A 16,141-nucleotide genomic window follows, 5' to 3' on the forward strand; every position below is an offset into this window, starting at 1 on the left:
CTCTCCTATTTCCATTTTCTTTTCCTCCCTCTCCTTCCCGCATTTTATGAATCGCTCACAGGGTATGAACAATTCCTTCTGTAAGGCTCAATAGGACCACCTGGGAAGTAAACCCACTCGATAGCTTGAAAAGGCACCTGAAATTACCACAGATGGTGTGTAAGCACAGAGCCTACCTCTCTATTTCTGCAGGCAGACAGGGGAGAGCTCTGCCCTGAATTTAAGCTGACCAGATGCTGGTGAGCCCTGTTCAGCACAGTGCTCAGTCCAAGATAATAAGTCCCAATGAAAGCCATGGGGTGAGCTGAAGGCCATGCTGATCAGGTGCACATGGCTTCCAGCCAGCGTAACGTGTGGGCAGATATCTCCTGCAAGTGTCTAACCTTGGACCATCTTGTCTATGACAGTGTTTTAACGCAGAAGAACTTTAGCCTGGGGAAAATTCAATTAAAGAGGAGACTGGCAGAAGTACATGAGGCAGTTAGATAACCAGCTCCAATGAAAAGTCCACGGAAACCTGCTGCCAAGCTGGCCTTTGTGTCTTCAAAATATCTGCTTGGGATCAGATTATCAAAAGAGCTGGACACTTAAGCAGCCTTTGCAGAAAAGTTTGGCGAATCGGCCAGTTCTCCAAAAAGACTTGGCATCTTGAGGCTAGATCTGTTGCCTGAACTCATGAGCGTATTTTGCCAAGCAGAAGCCAGCAGTAAAGTCTCATTAGAATGGCTGAAGAGTGTGTTTTGCTAATTGGCACTGTAGATACATTGACCTCTGCTTTTGTTTCACCGGAGTCTGATTTTTTGTGATTACATTTAATAGTGACTTCAAGGGGAACTGAAGGAGAGGAGGCAAGGGAGGGAATGGGAAAGGAAAAGAGGGGGAAATGTGTCCTGTTGTGACAAGACAAGCTGTCCAGCAAATCTCACTACAAAGGACAGAGTCTGAGCATTACTGACAATTGTTCTTTCATCAGCGATCTTTAAGTTCTTCTGTTCCCAACTGAGTGCTGCCTTTGTCGGGGGACTTAAAACCTCTCCCTCCCTTTCCTTCTCTTCTGTGTAATTCCCTGCTCTCCTGGGACATCCAGTAACCCATTTATTCTTCTGTCTCCTTTAGCTTATTCCCTCCAGCAACACCACTCAAATGGGCTGGTGGGCTACCAGATTGCTTTCAAGCTGCTTGTCATCCCCCAGCCTCTGTGCAACGTATTGCGCGCACACTCATCCTCACACACAGGCATATAAACAGAAAACATCTCTGACAGCTGGATGCACCATCCAGATATGTAAAAGTTATATAGGGAAATGATCTGGCTGGGGAAGAGGAGGCACTTTGTGAGAGTGTTGTCTGGAGGGGGTGCTGGAGTGCGGGGCGTTGGAGCTGGGGCTTCAAACATGTGGCTGGGGATTACTGTGCTTTCAAATGTTCGATGTGTTGACCTCAGAGATGGTCATGTTGTGCTGCTGATGACCTCGGGACAAGGAAGACCTTGGCCATGGCTCTAGCATTGTCCCTCCACTCTGTTTTGGCTTGGCACATTAACCTTGGCACTGATCGGCTGGTCCTGGTGTCGGTGGAGCCATACCTGGGGGGGTGAGAGGCAAGGAGGAGACACCCTTTGCACCCCTTCTACTTCTCCAGTGCCACCACTGCAAAGAAACTGCAGGCCACACTCCTAAAGATTCAAAACCCATAAGAGACGATCAGCATAGATGCTGTTTACCTTTTCTCATCATGTCTGTAAGATGCAGAGCTCCGGCCACTGGTCCAAATAAACATTTTAGAGGGTTGCCCAGTGTTGGCTTTGCTTGCTGCAGTGGGACGATGAAAGGACCTGGGGGAAGAAGGATAATTTTTGTCACTGCCCATCCAACGTGGCAGACCACATTCTATCCAGCATGACAAATCCCCTGTGGCTGTGCTAGGTGTGCTCTGAAGATGGACCATTAGTTAACTTAACGTGAGATGTAAAATAATGGGGATGACAGATCAGTAGGTGGGAATGAAGGATAAATTTCTTATCCCCACCGGTAAAATGTGATCCTGGCTAACCAGGCTTAGCTATACTCCACACTGCAAAGGATTTGCACCATGGTCAAGAAATCATCAGTAGTTTAAGAGAAGGTAATAGCTGCATCCAGTGTTCTTATGGCAGCATTTTGGGGGCAGAAATTGGCTATTGTTTAAGCACACACATGTTCATTATATTTTATTGGATGTATGGCAGCTGTCAGTGCGATGAGGCTCTCAAAGAAGGTGTCTGAATGAGGCACAAGTATGAGATGTAAACGCAGCATTTTGTGGAAATGTAACTGATGTGACACAGTTGTCTTTTCCCACAGAGAAATTAGTTTTGAGGCCATTTGGCCAGACCAGTTAGATTGTTGCCCAAGGGCTTCTTTGTTTCACAGCGGGGTATGAGACCTGGTGCCTTCTCTCAGGTTCTCAGGGTCTTCTGATGAGTAGAGAAGTCTAAGGAGTTACATCTTAAGGGCTGGATTTGAACCCTGTAATTCAATTAGATCTCACAGAATCAGAAATACAGATCTGAAAGAATCTCAAGAAGTGTTGCTGCTCTCTTGCCCTGATTCAAGGCACATTCACTGTATCTATATATTATTTCTAGCAGATTTTAGTTACCCTAGATCAACTGAATTCGAGTAACCATCTTTCCAGGTGGTAATGTCATTGCTAGATTGGAAGCATAGGCTGTATTGGACCTGCTAGTGGGGCTACAGCTCCCCTTGTAGTGTCCTGCTAATCTGCTCCTGGTTTTAGTGAAGCTCTGTTAAAATCTCCGTCTCTCAGAACTGGGCACTGCTTGGTGAGGGCTATATTTTGCATTACTTCACGTCACAGCACTGTGTGCTTTTACTGCATTCAGAGAAAGGCTTAAGTAAAAGAAGAAATATTCCAGATACCAAATGCTTTAATGCTGAAGTTTTTCATACACTGGGGGCCATTCTTTAGCTCACTGAAAAATAAACCTGACTGTTGATGCTGTCAGCGGAGAAGGCACATGAATTCCTCAGTGCTCCTTGTCTGAAAAAGTCTGTAATGTCACTATCTACATAATCATGCAAAGGGCTAATTTCAATATCTGCGTAGTGGTGTACCTGGGAGAATACTTATATCCTGTAGAGCTGGCTGCAGGGGAGGACTGACATGGATGGGAGCCAAAATCCATCCGTACGCAGACAGGCTGATGGGTGCCAAGGGACCGGGCTCTCCATCTGGAGTAAGCCCAGAGTCCCACCATGGGGTTCATGGCACAGAGCCAGGCCAAACTCAGAAACTGGGCAAACTGGCCCAACTGGTGATCTGGTCACCTCCTTACTGGGATCCTACTGCTCGCTGTTGCTGCGATGCTCAGAGACACTGGGGCTTGCAGGGAGGGGCCTTGCTTGAAATAACAGATGGTAATGTCTGACAAAGGCGTTGTGCTGCGTTCATGCACAGAAAATTGTTCAAGAATGGCCCCAAAGAAGGGACCAGAGGGAGGGGAATCTCCCCCAGCCGTTTCCTTGAATCTGTGGTCATTACTGAAGCTGAGGGCCAAAAAAGAGTCTTTGCTTACAACCACTGTAGTTAAGCCTTGAGGAACAAAAATAAGACGAGGCACCTCCTCCTTGAAATAGCTATAGTTTGGAAGGTTAAATAGCATCTACCAGGATCCAGTCGATACAGCCACCAATTAAGCAGTGTTTCTATAGTGACCACGGCCAGGAATTTGGGTTGTGGGACCTTGGGTCTAATCCTCACTCTGGTACTAAAGATTGCACCTACACTACCCCAGACAGCACAACAGTGACTGCCAAGCCTGCTTGAATGAGCTGGTGTTTCTGCGCTGAGCAATGCAGGAGGGCCCAGAGCAACTGCCCAAGGGCCTGGAGGCCACATCAGATATTGGGCTGAGATCTGTCCCAGCCTGAGTGCCTTAATGCTGGAAAATAAAATTATATATTTGTCACTGCACCCTTTGGGATGTCACACTTGAGTTGCATGATGGCAAAGCCTGGCTGGCTGTGCTGCCACAGCCTGAGTGGTCCCAGAGCCGTCAGGAGATGATGGTGAATGCTATCAGAGAGTCTGCTCTTAATTAAACAAAACTTGGGCACACAGTAGAGGTGATCAGCAGCTTCTGCTGCCTGCCTGAGTCAACAGGGACACCTGGGCAGGTCTGCCTGGGCAGGGAGGCAGATTCACAAGTTCCAGAGCAACTTGTAGGAACACTGCTGGGGCAAGAGCTGGGTGAGAGGGGTCATCCCCACCGAGGGGAAGCCAGAGAAGGAAAAGGGGTGTCTTTCTTTCCCCCCAAACTCAGAGTGATTTCAGACTCGCTTATAGTGCCAGTGCCCTGGAGCAGTCCATATGTGATAGCATTAATGCTGCCTGCTTAATTAGTTGGGCAATCCAAGATAACCATCACTATTTAACACACAATTACACACCTAATTTTGTGTAAAATTGTAACACTGATGACATCACAGCAGCCACTCCGGAGGTCACATGTAAGTGACTAAAGCCCATGGTTCCTTTAGGTGAGGGTTAGCTGTAAGGTAAGAGCCTTTTGCAGAACAGTAACAACACAAACTCTCCAAGACTCTCCCTTGAAGGCCTTTGCAGGACTTGTAACCTAGAACAGTTACAACCTACAAGACCATGTCCTGCTCCACCGGGTCAGTTAGCAAAGTTCCACACCTTTCTCCTCCCCTGAGTTAATCCCAAGGCAGGACTGTGAGCCCCGTTCCTTACCTGTGCCCTCTCTCTTCTCTGAGAAAACAAGTAGCGCTACTTCTTTTTTTTGCCCATTGCCTCTCTGAGTCAGCTGCTGGCAACGTATTTTTATCATGCAACAAGTAATCAGTCTGTGAAACTCATTACTGCAGGTTGTCAGTCTGGCATTTAGAGTAAAAGTGGATTGTGCTATTGCTTGAACAGACGGAGCACTGAAAGTCGTGACAATACCTGTTCAAAAAACACTTTAGAAGAGGTTCTACATGCTGCTTTTTGACTATCGGGAGTCTGTTGGTGATATTCCTGTAGGGCAGGTTACCAGCAAACTGCTGCACTTGATGTGACTTTTGCTGTGCACTCTTAGAGCCAGGATACTGGGTTGGACCCCGGGCTTTCTGCTTGACTTTGCCTGAACATTGCTGTCTCCTTCATTATTTACTCAGTCTGGCATCTACACAGTTGTCTCTCAGCACGGTTGCTACAGAGACAAGAAAGGAGGCCGTGCTTTGGTTTTTACAAAATATGCCTTGTTCTTGGTGTTTGGGTCTATTCTGAATAAATGCACAACACTTAAGAGAGAAAGGCAGAGTAAAAATTGTACAATCTCCTATGAATGCACGTACACTGTGCCCAGGGCACTTCACTGCTCTGCACTGGCCGAGGAGCCGCCCTAAGGGCCCATGATGCTGACACAGTGGGTCTCCCCAGGGCTGACCCGCTCCTCCCATCTTCCCCCATTCTTATCCTTCTCTTTAATATTATCTTCTAGTGAATTTCGTGGACCTCACTAGAAAACCTGACAAGGTTTCCACTTTCTCCGCCATTGCAAGATGAAGACTGGAGATATTTCTTGTAAGACTAGAACTACTCTGACCCATCCTAAGGTGCATCAACAAGTTCTCCCAACAGCGACCACCACAGAGAGGACTGCAATGTGAAGAAAACATGCTGGGGCAGCATTTGCTTCAAAGTGTTCCAAAAAAGATGTAATTCTGAAGGTGAATCTGAAAATCCTTAGCTTGATACCTTGGTAACTATATTACTTGCTCTGTTGTCCTCACTTTCACTGCTGGCTGCTTTCCTTCCTCAGGCTTTGATTTTCGTCATGATTTGTATGAAATGTCCCTTACCTCTAGGTCACCACATCTGTGAACAACCAAAGAGGGATATTGTGGACCACATTTTTACATGGGAAGCTGGGTTTTATATGTGTGTTTATTTGTAGTTGCCTCTGTCTATGTTTATGTTAATCATAGGGTTTCTGAGACCTTGAAGAACCATTTATGGCACCAGACTAATGAGCTTTGCTCCCCTTATGGCATTTCATTTCCTGTGCAATGTGGCCACTGTAAAAAGAAAAGCACTTGCATTAATTTTGCCTCATAAAAGACACCCTGAGTCATCAAAAGCCAACAAAAGCTAAACATTCACCTAAAGATATAATCACTGACCTCTTAAGGTTTGTCTGAACACAGCCATGTCCCGCACTGTCCACGCTGCCAAGCACTATAGATGCTTCATCTGAACATTTCCCATCCAAAGTATTCCTTTGAACCCCCAAACAGTTCCCTGTGAGCCCTGAAGCTTTCCTGCTAGTCCACCTTTTAACCTCTCTCCTTGCCACAACACAGCAGTCAGTGACGGTTCTTGAACAGACAGGGCAGCTGCTGTTGAGTGATAGGAGATACTTGGTCTCTCTCGTGGCTGAAGACACTTTTTTAGGGGTGGCACCACCCAGCATCACCCATGGGAAAATGAAGAGGCTGAAACCAGGCATCAAAGGCAGCCCATCAGGGGACTGTGGTTCACTTTGAGGTGAATTTATTGAACATGCACAGCTACACTTTATGCCCAGATAGGTCTTACCCATGCCTGTGTCTCATGATAGCATGTTTTCCTATGGCTGTGCTGAGCCAGAAAACAGGGAGAAGTATTGTGTGATGACAGATGGGAGATAAATAAAGCGGCCTGTTGAATTTCTGATGTAAAGCATAGCCTGACTGCTGGGTAATCTGACAGTGAGGTGCCTCAGTGTGTGGAGGAGTTTACCAGGCAGAGTGGTGGAGGTAACTACTCAATTAAGATGAACCTGTCTGATTCAGGAGATGACGCAGGAGAGTTTTCTAGTCATGATGTTAAAGTAATGTAAGAGCTGGACCCAGGACTAAAAACAGTGCTTGAAATTTCTGACTCCTAGGTGTGATCCATGGCAGCATGAAGGGGTAGATGGAAGCAGAGCTACATCAGGGAAAAGGTGAGGAGAATCTCAACTGGGTGGTAAAAACTGAGAAGTCATCTGCCTGGGGTATCTGAGTGAGACCTGCTGAGGCTGTGGCCATCGTGTGACATGAAAGCCCCAATACACATGAGCTGAGGGAGGTTTCACACACTAGCACTGAAAATGCAAACCAGAAACAAGGTGAACCCCTTGCTGGCAACGCCCCTATTCTTATGCAATTCAGAGGGCAGTGTTTCTTGTGTAGTCAAAATGCCTGTTTTCTCTGTAGGTCTCCATCTGAGCACAGTATCTTCTTGCCCTAATCCCACTTGTCTGTGGCCATAACAGAAGAACAGCAAGCATGGACCAAGAAGAACTGCAATAAACTAACTCATAAAAGAAATGCATCTGCATTAGTAGAAGACATTTACCACTTAGGGAACATTTAATGCTCTGGCAGCAAGAACACTAAATTGTGAAGCAGCAACAGCAATATCAAGTGTTGTATTTCTGCCTTGTGACTGGACTTTGCTGTACCGCAAGCTAATAGGTACAGTGCAGGATAGAGTGACATAAATAACTGTTCTTTTTGGAGCATCTTGGGAGCTCTGGCTGTACTAACTGACTAATCCAACTGGCAGATGACCTTGAGTCTGGGGTTCCTCATTATGGCAAGGGAAAAATGGACAATGGGCAGCTGGTGTTAATGTACTGACAAGAGTTTAGGAAGACTGATGGCTAATGAGGCTTCATTAATGAATTCACCTCTATTTCTGGCCCTTTTCCTAAAACTCCCCAGAGCTGAAAGCTTACAGCTGAGCTCTCCATCTAGTTTTTGAGTTGAATGAGGGAAATTCTCTTTTTTGGCAGCCTTCTGGCCACCTTGGAGCAGTCAGACCCTAGGGCTTCAGCTTCCTCGTCTGTACAAGGGATGTGCTGGTCCCATCACTGTACCTGGCAGAAGACATTTGCAGGCCACATCCAGGTAGCAGACCATCTAGTGAAGAGCCAGTCTTTCTTACCATCCTCATGTTTTGGTGTGGTTGAGTTTGCAATCCAAGCATGAGGCAATGCCACTGTTGGCACGTTGCAGTCACGGAGGATCAGTGTTTGTGAGGAACAGCTGAGGATAATTGTCCACTTTGCCTCTCAGGACTCTGCAAACATTTTTAGCTTTCCGTGCTGAATTAGAATTTACGTAGCAAGTGACACATTGGATAAGCACTATATTCATCATCTCAGCTGCTCTGTGGCTTTGGAGAAGGACACAGTCCACCTGTAAAATGGGCTGGCTTTGGGAGGAGCTGCAGCAGTGGCAAGCGCTGGGTCATCCCCCTGCAACATGCCCCTAGTCAACAGAGCCAAGAGAGTTTTATGGGGACATCTGCTCTCCCAAAGGCCAAGTAGCATTACCCTGATGAGGAAGGATCCTAGCGGTGAGAATGAAGGCAGTGAAAGTGCTGCACTACCTCACTTGACGCTCTCCTTTAAATCTTAGTACACATCTCTCTAACTGCAGAGGAATATATTGCCTTAGGTGCTGCACTGCACCAGAAGAGCTATATGGCCCTGGAACAGGCTGGCTGGCTAAGAGCACATGGATGGCAGTGGAGGTGCTCTGTGTCTTGCAATCATGCTACGATAAACCCAGAGGGAAATGAAGAGAGAGTGAGAGAAAGGAGACAAAGCAGAGGCTTGCTGCTGCCTTGCTCCTCCACTCACAGGACTGGGAGGTGATTCCAGCTCTAGCTCCACGCTAAAGTCAGTCTCTTTGATGGTCATCAAGATGGAATGACCTTCTCCCCAGCTATGGTTTTGTGGGTGCCCACTTCACCAGATCTTAAGGGAGGCTCTTTTGGATACTAAAAAGACTATTTTTAAGAATGATTGGTTGCACAGTGAGAGCTGGACACCTCTGACTTTGCTGAAGTGGCTGCTGACTCAACTCCTATGTCCCTGCACCACTGTCATCTCAGATCCCTGGGATCGACATGCCAAACTGAGAAGCCAGAGGCTGTTGGCACTGCCTTTTTACAAGTGATGAACAGAGGCCCAGAGGCTGCTGAGATTTGGCCAAAGTCTCCCAGGAAGTCTGTGGTGGATGTAGTCGAGAAAATAGCCTAAAATATGGTGGACAACCACCTTCCACCCAGCGAGGAGGGAGGAGAGCCAAGGCACATACAGATTCCCATGCCAGAGAGCAGAAGCAGAGCTTTGCTTTGGGGTCGTGCCAAATCCCATCCATGGGGACATCCCCTTCAGCTGCACCTTTGTGTAGCTGTGCCTCAGCTTTACATTCCTCCTGAGAAGACCTGATCTGAGAAGCACACAGATTTTAAATATCCTTGAAGAGAGTGTTTAATTTCAGGAAAGCAGTTCTAAAACCCTGATGGTGCGTTTGCGGGTGGGAGCAGAGGGAGGGGAAGAGTCATGTGCTACTGGGAACAGGGAAGGCACAAGCAGCGCTTAGGGAAGCCACTGAGAAGAAGTAGATCACACCAGCAATGTGGCTGGGGAGAGAGGTGAGGGCAGAGAAAGATAAACAGATGCAAAGCAGCACCAGCACCCAGAGGAAAAGCAAAAACAGCCAGGGCAGATATGGTAGGAGTGGCTTTTCTCCCACCTAATTCCTTGAGTGGGTCAATCATCTTTTATCTGCTTTGAGTCAGTCCCCGTGCCATGGAGAGCACCAGCTGGAACAAAGCAAAGGCAGAAGCGAGCTAAAACTACTGCCCAGCGGGAAGTGAATGCTCCGGCACTATTTATTTTTGAGTCCACATTTGGATTAGCTGTAAAGAGCTGTGTGGATAAGCAAGCAGGCAATTACAGCTGGGACGTGCTGCTCATGAATGGAAACAGCTCCAATCTGCTCAGGACATATTGAAATTCTAATTCAGTTAGATTCCTTTAGTTACAGCGCTCATCACAGACACTAAAAGATCTTGGATTAAAAAATAAATACAACTCTTATGTTGCCTTTGGTCTGCCTTCTCTGCTCTGCTTTCCCCCCTCTGCTCCCCAGTTTTAACTGTTGTTTGACTTTATTTTCTGTGGCAAAATACAGCAGTCTGCATGTAGTCTGCTTGTTAATTTTTATGAGGATCTAGCAGACTGCAGCTGGCCAAATGCGTGCACTGCTAACGTGTGGGCAGCCAGCATGAATACCAGACCAATGCTGAGGTTTCACACGTCGCAGCTTGCTGAAGACGACTACCTAGAGATGTCTGTTGACACTGCGAAAGTGCAGGTGTGACACTGAGGCACAGAGCGAGGAGGTGATTTGCACAAGCTCTTCACTGGCTCCATCCCTGGTTCAGACCAATGCTCAAGCCCACCAGCTCGTACTGCTCTCCCAGTAAGCAGCTTGGCTGCCTGCATTGAGTGTTGGGGTAAAGCTACGTCGCCATTGCAGGCAGCCGCTTCTGCCCTGGGCTTGTGCAGGTAAGTTGGTAAAAGATCTGATCCAAGACAGTGGCCAGGGAAGTGGACCAGGAGTGCTGGATCAGCCCTGCCAGTGTGACCTGGAAATTCAAGCAAGTTATTTAACTATGTGCTGGTAAACCTTCCCTGGGTGTCAACACACAATGTTGTATGAAATCTGCTGTCGCACGCAAGGAACAGTAAGTTGAGATCTAAATGTCTGAGATTGTCGGATTGAAGGGAGCAGAGGAGTGTGAGCTTGGGTGTCCAGCTGCCTGGCAGTCGTGCTTCCCTCATAACACGTCTCTTAGACATGCTGGAGGACCTCTGAATGCAGAGGGATGTCTACAGACAGATTCTGAATATTACTGACCACACCAGCCCAGAAACCTGGTTATGACAGAATCTGGGTAGAAATTACTTGTCTCCCTTGAAACTAAGAAAAGGGCTTGGTAGGGAAAGACAGATAGAATACCTCCATAATACCGATGCTGAGGCACGGATCTGCAAAATAAACAGCTCTGTGGTAAAAGCAGACACCCAGTTTGGATCTCATGAGTGTCTTTCCTCTTTGTCTTATTACAAAAGGGTAATTTTTGCAGCATAAACACTCTGTGGCGGCTCCTCATCCTGTCAGGACACAGAGTTTACCATCTGTAGCCCTCTTAGTTGAATATGATCAACTATTGTGTCAAATTCACAAACCAGAATTTTGTGCCCAAGTGCTGTAGTAAGGCACTGGAAATATTCTTTTCCTGCATACATTTCATGTAAATTTCACAGAACTGAATATTTTAAGTGTCCTTATTTTTTTTAATGTAATTCTGTAGAGGCAGCCGTCTATTGGCCCTTGAGTCTAAGTTGTGTGCATGTGGCTGCGTCTCTGTGCACCATCGAACTCATGCATGTGCTCTCTGGAGCTCCCTGTTTGCTTTGCCCACTGAAAAATCCTAATTCCTCCATGGAAGGTGCATGCTCAGAAGAACAATTTCCAGCATAAGAAGATGGAAGCATTTCTAATTGATTAATTCATAGTTAGGACACAGATCTGATGAGCAAGACTGGGAGAAAGTTAGAAATGAAGAGAGTTACATTAAGGCAGAGCAATAGACAGGGAATGCAACATAAAAGATAATGGCGATGAGCACACACAAGAGAGAGTAGGAATGGCTGCCTACTGCAGAAAGGTAGTAATGAAATCTACAGAAGTAGCGGTATGAAGTGGATGGGAAATCTGGCAGAGTCAACGAGTCAAATTACTGAGACGAGGCTGGTGAGCTAGTACAGTGCTGCATCAGTCTATTAGCTCAAAAACCAGGGTAAGCACTAACTCACCTGCTTTGTGGATGAGTTCAGTGCATGATACATCGGATAGTACAGATGCAGATTTAGTCTCCTTAGAAAATCAGTAACTTGAGAGCTCAAGAATCTCTTTATAGATGTGTTCTTGTAATATACTTTTTAGCATAAACCAAATTTTTCTTGAGACTCAGCAAAAAAGGTAATGAGAAAGAACGAAAGCAACGTCTGTCTAAGAGAGAACAGAGTTTGTATGCCCTCTGTGCAGTTTTGAACCAATAAAGAGACCAAAATCTCTGCAGTCCTCTGAGGCCCGTGGAGCTCTGAACAGTGAAGGGGTCATGTACATGAAAAAAAAACCCAACGTATTTTGGTCTCATAACTGGCCTAGAAATTAAAACAATGGTAGGAGCAGGCACAGACAGTTCCATTCCTCATTTGGCAATAATCTATATTAATTACAGCAAGCGTCCAGCTTCGAACAATGTCACTGCAGTGCTATTACAGTTGAAGAGTATTGAGTTTCCAAGGAGGTGAATGTCTTTTTCTCCCCCTAATCATGATTACTTGGCTTAGTACTTCGGCTAAGCTTTTATTTAACCAAGATAGATGGATACTTCCAAAACCAGCGAGTTGACACTATGCATCACATTATTACTCTCTTCTCAGATTTCTTGCCTCGTGTGCTATTTTACTCGGCTGCTAAACACAAATAATGATAAGAATAGGAAGGAGGAGCTGTGCAGGATCCCATATGGATTAAAGATAGAAAAAAAATCTGGCTTTTACCCATAACTTTGTCCTATTCTGTGCTAGCATTTTCCCTCAATCAACACAGCATAACAACACTATTTTGTCCTATAATTTCCCTTTCTTGAAACATGAGAGCCCACACCACATTTTTGCAGACACCAGCAGTCTATCTGACTAATATTTTGTTGTTTTCTATTTGGAATCCCTGTTTATCATTTAAGCTTATGTGCCAATACCGTAGGTTAACATTCAGAAGAGCAGATGGGGAATTAGAGGCAAAACTTCTGTCAGTGAAGAACCGGGACTTCCACGCCTCATTTCCCGCAGAGCACTGTGAATGTTTTCCTTTTCAATAGTGCTGGGCAAAACTGACTTAAGGAACCGGTGGCAGCAAAACCATGTGTTGGCAACACACTGAAACTGTCAGGATGCAGGAATAGATTTTTAGTTGCTGGGCCGTTTGTGGGAAGTTATTTTGTAGTAGCTCCTGGAAGATACCCAACAGAAGTTCAAGCACAAAATAGGCAGTGAGAATTGCCTTTCCAGCAAAGTCAGTGAGAGATCTGGCATGGAAGAGCTTCTCCCACACAGGCAGGTTCATCTGACCACACCACTGCCCAGCTGTCCGGCCTTTGATGACCAGGGCAGTCTGCAGATCCAGGAGAGGTCCTAACTCGGGTCTCTAAACTCTGCAAAACCCATTATTTCAGCAGCCATCCCGCTCCCCATTCCTCTGCCCTGCTGCTGGGGGGGACTGTAAGGCTGTGCATAGGAATCTTAGTGTGGGTGGGCAGCTTCCTACCCACCTCCCACAACTCCTTACACAGTGGTGGTGTCCAGGGCATGCCACGTGTTCATGTGTGTGGAAGTGTGAGGTTCACATGTGTTGTACCCTTCATCAGGCAAAAAGTTCTCACTTTTCTCAAGCAGCTCTGTGCACCATCCCCTTTCACATGCTCAAGGGGAGCGAGCTGGTGTTTTGGAGTCCAGCACTTGCAATACGAAGGACTTCACAAAGCAGGAAGCAGTACATCTGCTGTAGGCACAAAGCTGCTCATCATCAAGGAGTGACAGTTAGACCAATGTCCCATCTCTGTTTAGGGGACACTCCCAAGCTGAGAGCCCTGTGGCATCTCACCAGGACTGATCATCTCCATATTCTGACAGCTGTGCTCTGGGCAGCAGGTCTAGCCAGCTGCCACCCAGCAGTTGCTGAATGACAGGAACTATCAGGATCAAGAGAAAATTCAGTGTCCTAACACCAAATGTCACACAGGAGATTAAAAGCAGATTCTGGGTGCTAAAATGTGCATTGAAGACATGCTAGAGGCCTGCCCAAAGAGCAAGAGCTTGCCCCTACCCTTGAGCACCACGCAGATGAGATTTGTTCACACAATTACCACCAGATACAGCCTGCACCATCTTACCTTCTCTGGTCTTTTTCTATAAGGTATCCATCATTTGGCCAGCCTCCACCCACCTTCTTCCCAACAACGAAAGGTTTTTACTAAGCATTTGACACTGCCATTAACAAAACAAAGAAACAGATGTTGAAAGTCAGAACATGTGGGTTACGTCTGTATTCTCTACTTTTTAGGGCAGTTTAACAATTGCCTGTTAATTCCGACCCTTTTTGAAGCTTTTATGAAAACTCTTCCTGTCTCTGTCTCTCCCAAAAATCTCTGAGCCCCAGTAATTACATTCAAATCAAAATGCAGAAAAGCTGTGTTTTCACATTGACCTTGAAATCCTGAAGGCCATTTCCACCTCCCACCAGATACAACGGGTGTGTATCTCATTATAAAGGTGCTTTACAGCAGAGCTCGTGACTGAGAAGGCTGCTAAGGTAAGATTAACAAAAAATGTTTCTCATGTTTAAATATTCTCAAGATCCTATCTTGAAAGTGAAAGCTGGCATTTGAATTCTTCAATTTATATAGATTCATTTAAGCAAACATACATGGGACTTAAAAGAAAGATGGGGACAAACTTTTTAGCAGGGCCTGTTGCGACAGAACAAGGGGTAATGGTTTTAAACTGAAAGAGGGTAGATTTAGAATGGATAGAAGGAAGAAATTTTTTACAATGAGGGTGGCACAGGTTGCCCAGAGAGGTGGTAGATGCCCCATTCCTGGAAACATTCAAGGTCAGGTCAGATGGGCTTCTGAGTAACCTGGTCTAGTGGTAGATGTTCCTGGTCATTGCAGGGGAGTCGGACTAGATGACCTTGCAAGGTCCTGTCCAACCCAAACTATTGTATGATACTGTCAGAAAAACCTGTTAAGGTACCAGCTAACACCAGGCAGGTCACTTGAGCAGGCCCTGTTGTAACACTCGTGTGCCCCTTGATTTACTACAGTGTAGTAGGTAAATAAAAGCTGGTAGTCTTCTTCCTAATGTGTTCAGAAGGCTTTTCTCCCATATTAATTTGATAGTAGTAATTCAATTACAGTAAATATTATCAGAGGCTGCTGTAATATGGACTGCATTTTTATTTCATAGCGTGTAAAACGCAACTTTTACCCCCACCTGCTCCTCTGCCTTACACTGGAAATGCTGTCCTCAATTCCCCAGCTCAGCTTTTTTTCCCTTTTTAAAGCTGATGTACCAGCTTAATGAAGTCTATCATTTCAATGCTCTTTGATATGCACTTCTGAAAAGACTGGGTACTTGATTCTCTTCTTATTTACATCAAACGAGGTCAGGAGCTGAATGCAGAAGCAAGGAAAGGGATAGGACAATGCCACAGAACCTGTCAGCACCAGAGCAAGGGCATTTCTTTGGGTTGCTGTGGTCCCTTGGGGAATCCTAACAGCTGGATGTAATTTAAGAAATACTCTCCTCACTGAACCTCCTGCCACCTTATCTAAATATAATCTCTACTGAAAGAATGCTCATAAACTCAATTTTGACCTTTATGCAAGACAAAAAAGAGATTTTTCAGTAAGTGTAAATATTTAAAAAATTATGTGGAATATTTTGTCCAATGGTAACTTCTTTATTTCTTCATATGGTTTGTATTTATTTCTACCTTTTGCCAAAATGGAAATTCAAGTCCAATATTCAATCAAATTCAAGCATTTTATCGCCTTTCCACTCAAATACCTGAGTTAGATGCTTAAAATGTAACACCAGCAGCACTGCGAGTGGTGGATGTATAAGTACATGGAAAAAACAACCTTTTGTACTATAGCCCAGAGGAATGCCTTTTCTTTTTTTCGTTATCCTGGTGGAGCCATTTGCCATCAGAACATGTTGCCATCAAAAGTGGTCTGCTATTGGCACCTTAGAGCTACTGGAAAATGTTGCTACTGGAGTACTTCAGTTGCTGCAGTGCACCCCAGTCAGACCAGTTTGCTGGTACAAAGTTCTGAGCTGACGGCAGGAGCCCTGCTAGGAAATGCATTTGCCAACTGGGAATTGCAGGTGCAGAGAAGAACGAGATTCATTTAATGTGGAAGGTGGAAAGCTGGAGTGGAACGAGAATGACCATCACTCTGCACTTTTCCAACTTCCCTTTGTGCCCACAGGAATTTTTCTTTTCTTCTGCCACCACCTCGAAAAGCTCTCGCTTCCTTCACTGCTGCTGGAGCAACAGCGCTTTTGGTAGCCAGTTCTTTCTGGGGCTTTCTAGTTCCAGGCTTGGTCTGACTTAAAGCTGACCATAGGGTGACAAAAGATGCTCACCCAACCCATTGCTACCATCAGTCCTAC

At 45.8% G+C, this 16,141-nt stretch overlaps 1 protein-coding gene across 6 annotated transcripts in view; it reads right to left on the minus strand.

Annotated features, from left to right (window-relative positions):
• Window positions 1-16,141, minus strand: part of LOC104334416 (calcium-activated potassium channel subunit beta-2) — a 159,058-nt gene that overhangs the window by 16,088 nt on the left and 126,829 nt on the right. For 5 of the 6 annotated variants that reach the window (XM_075417368.1, XM_075417369.1, XM_075417372.1 and 2 more), the window contains one exon: window positions 1,724-1,834. The exons of the other annotated variant lie outside the window; for it this stretch is intronic. In XM_075417368.1, coding sequence (XP_075273483.1) covers window positions 1,724-1,834 — 111 coding nt within the window. The remainder of the gene's footprint in view (window positions 1-1,723; window positions 1,835-16,141) is intronic. 6 annotated transcript variants of the gene reach the window in all.

This window comes from Opisthocomus hoazin, chromosome 4, assembly GCF_030867145.1.
Source record: "Opisthocomus hoazin isolate bOpiHoa1 chromosome 4, bOpiHoa1.hap1, whole genome shotgun sequence".
Taxonomy (NCBI): Eukaryota; Metazoa; Chordata; class Aves; order Opisthocomiformes; family Opisthocomidae; genus Opisthocomus; species Opisthocomus hoazin.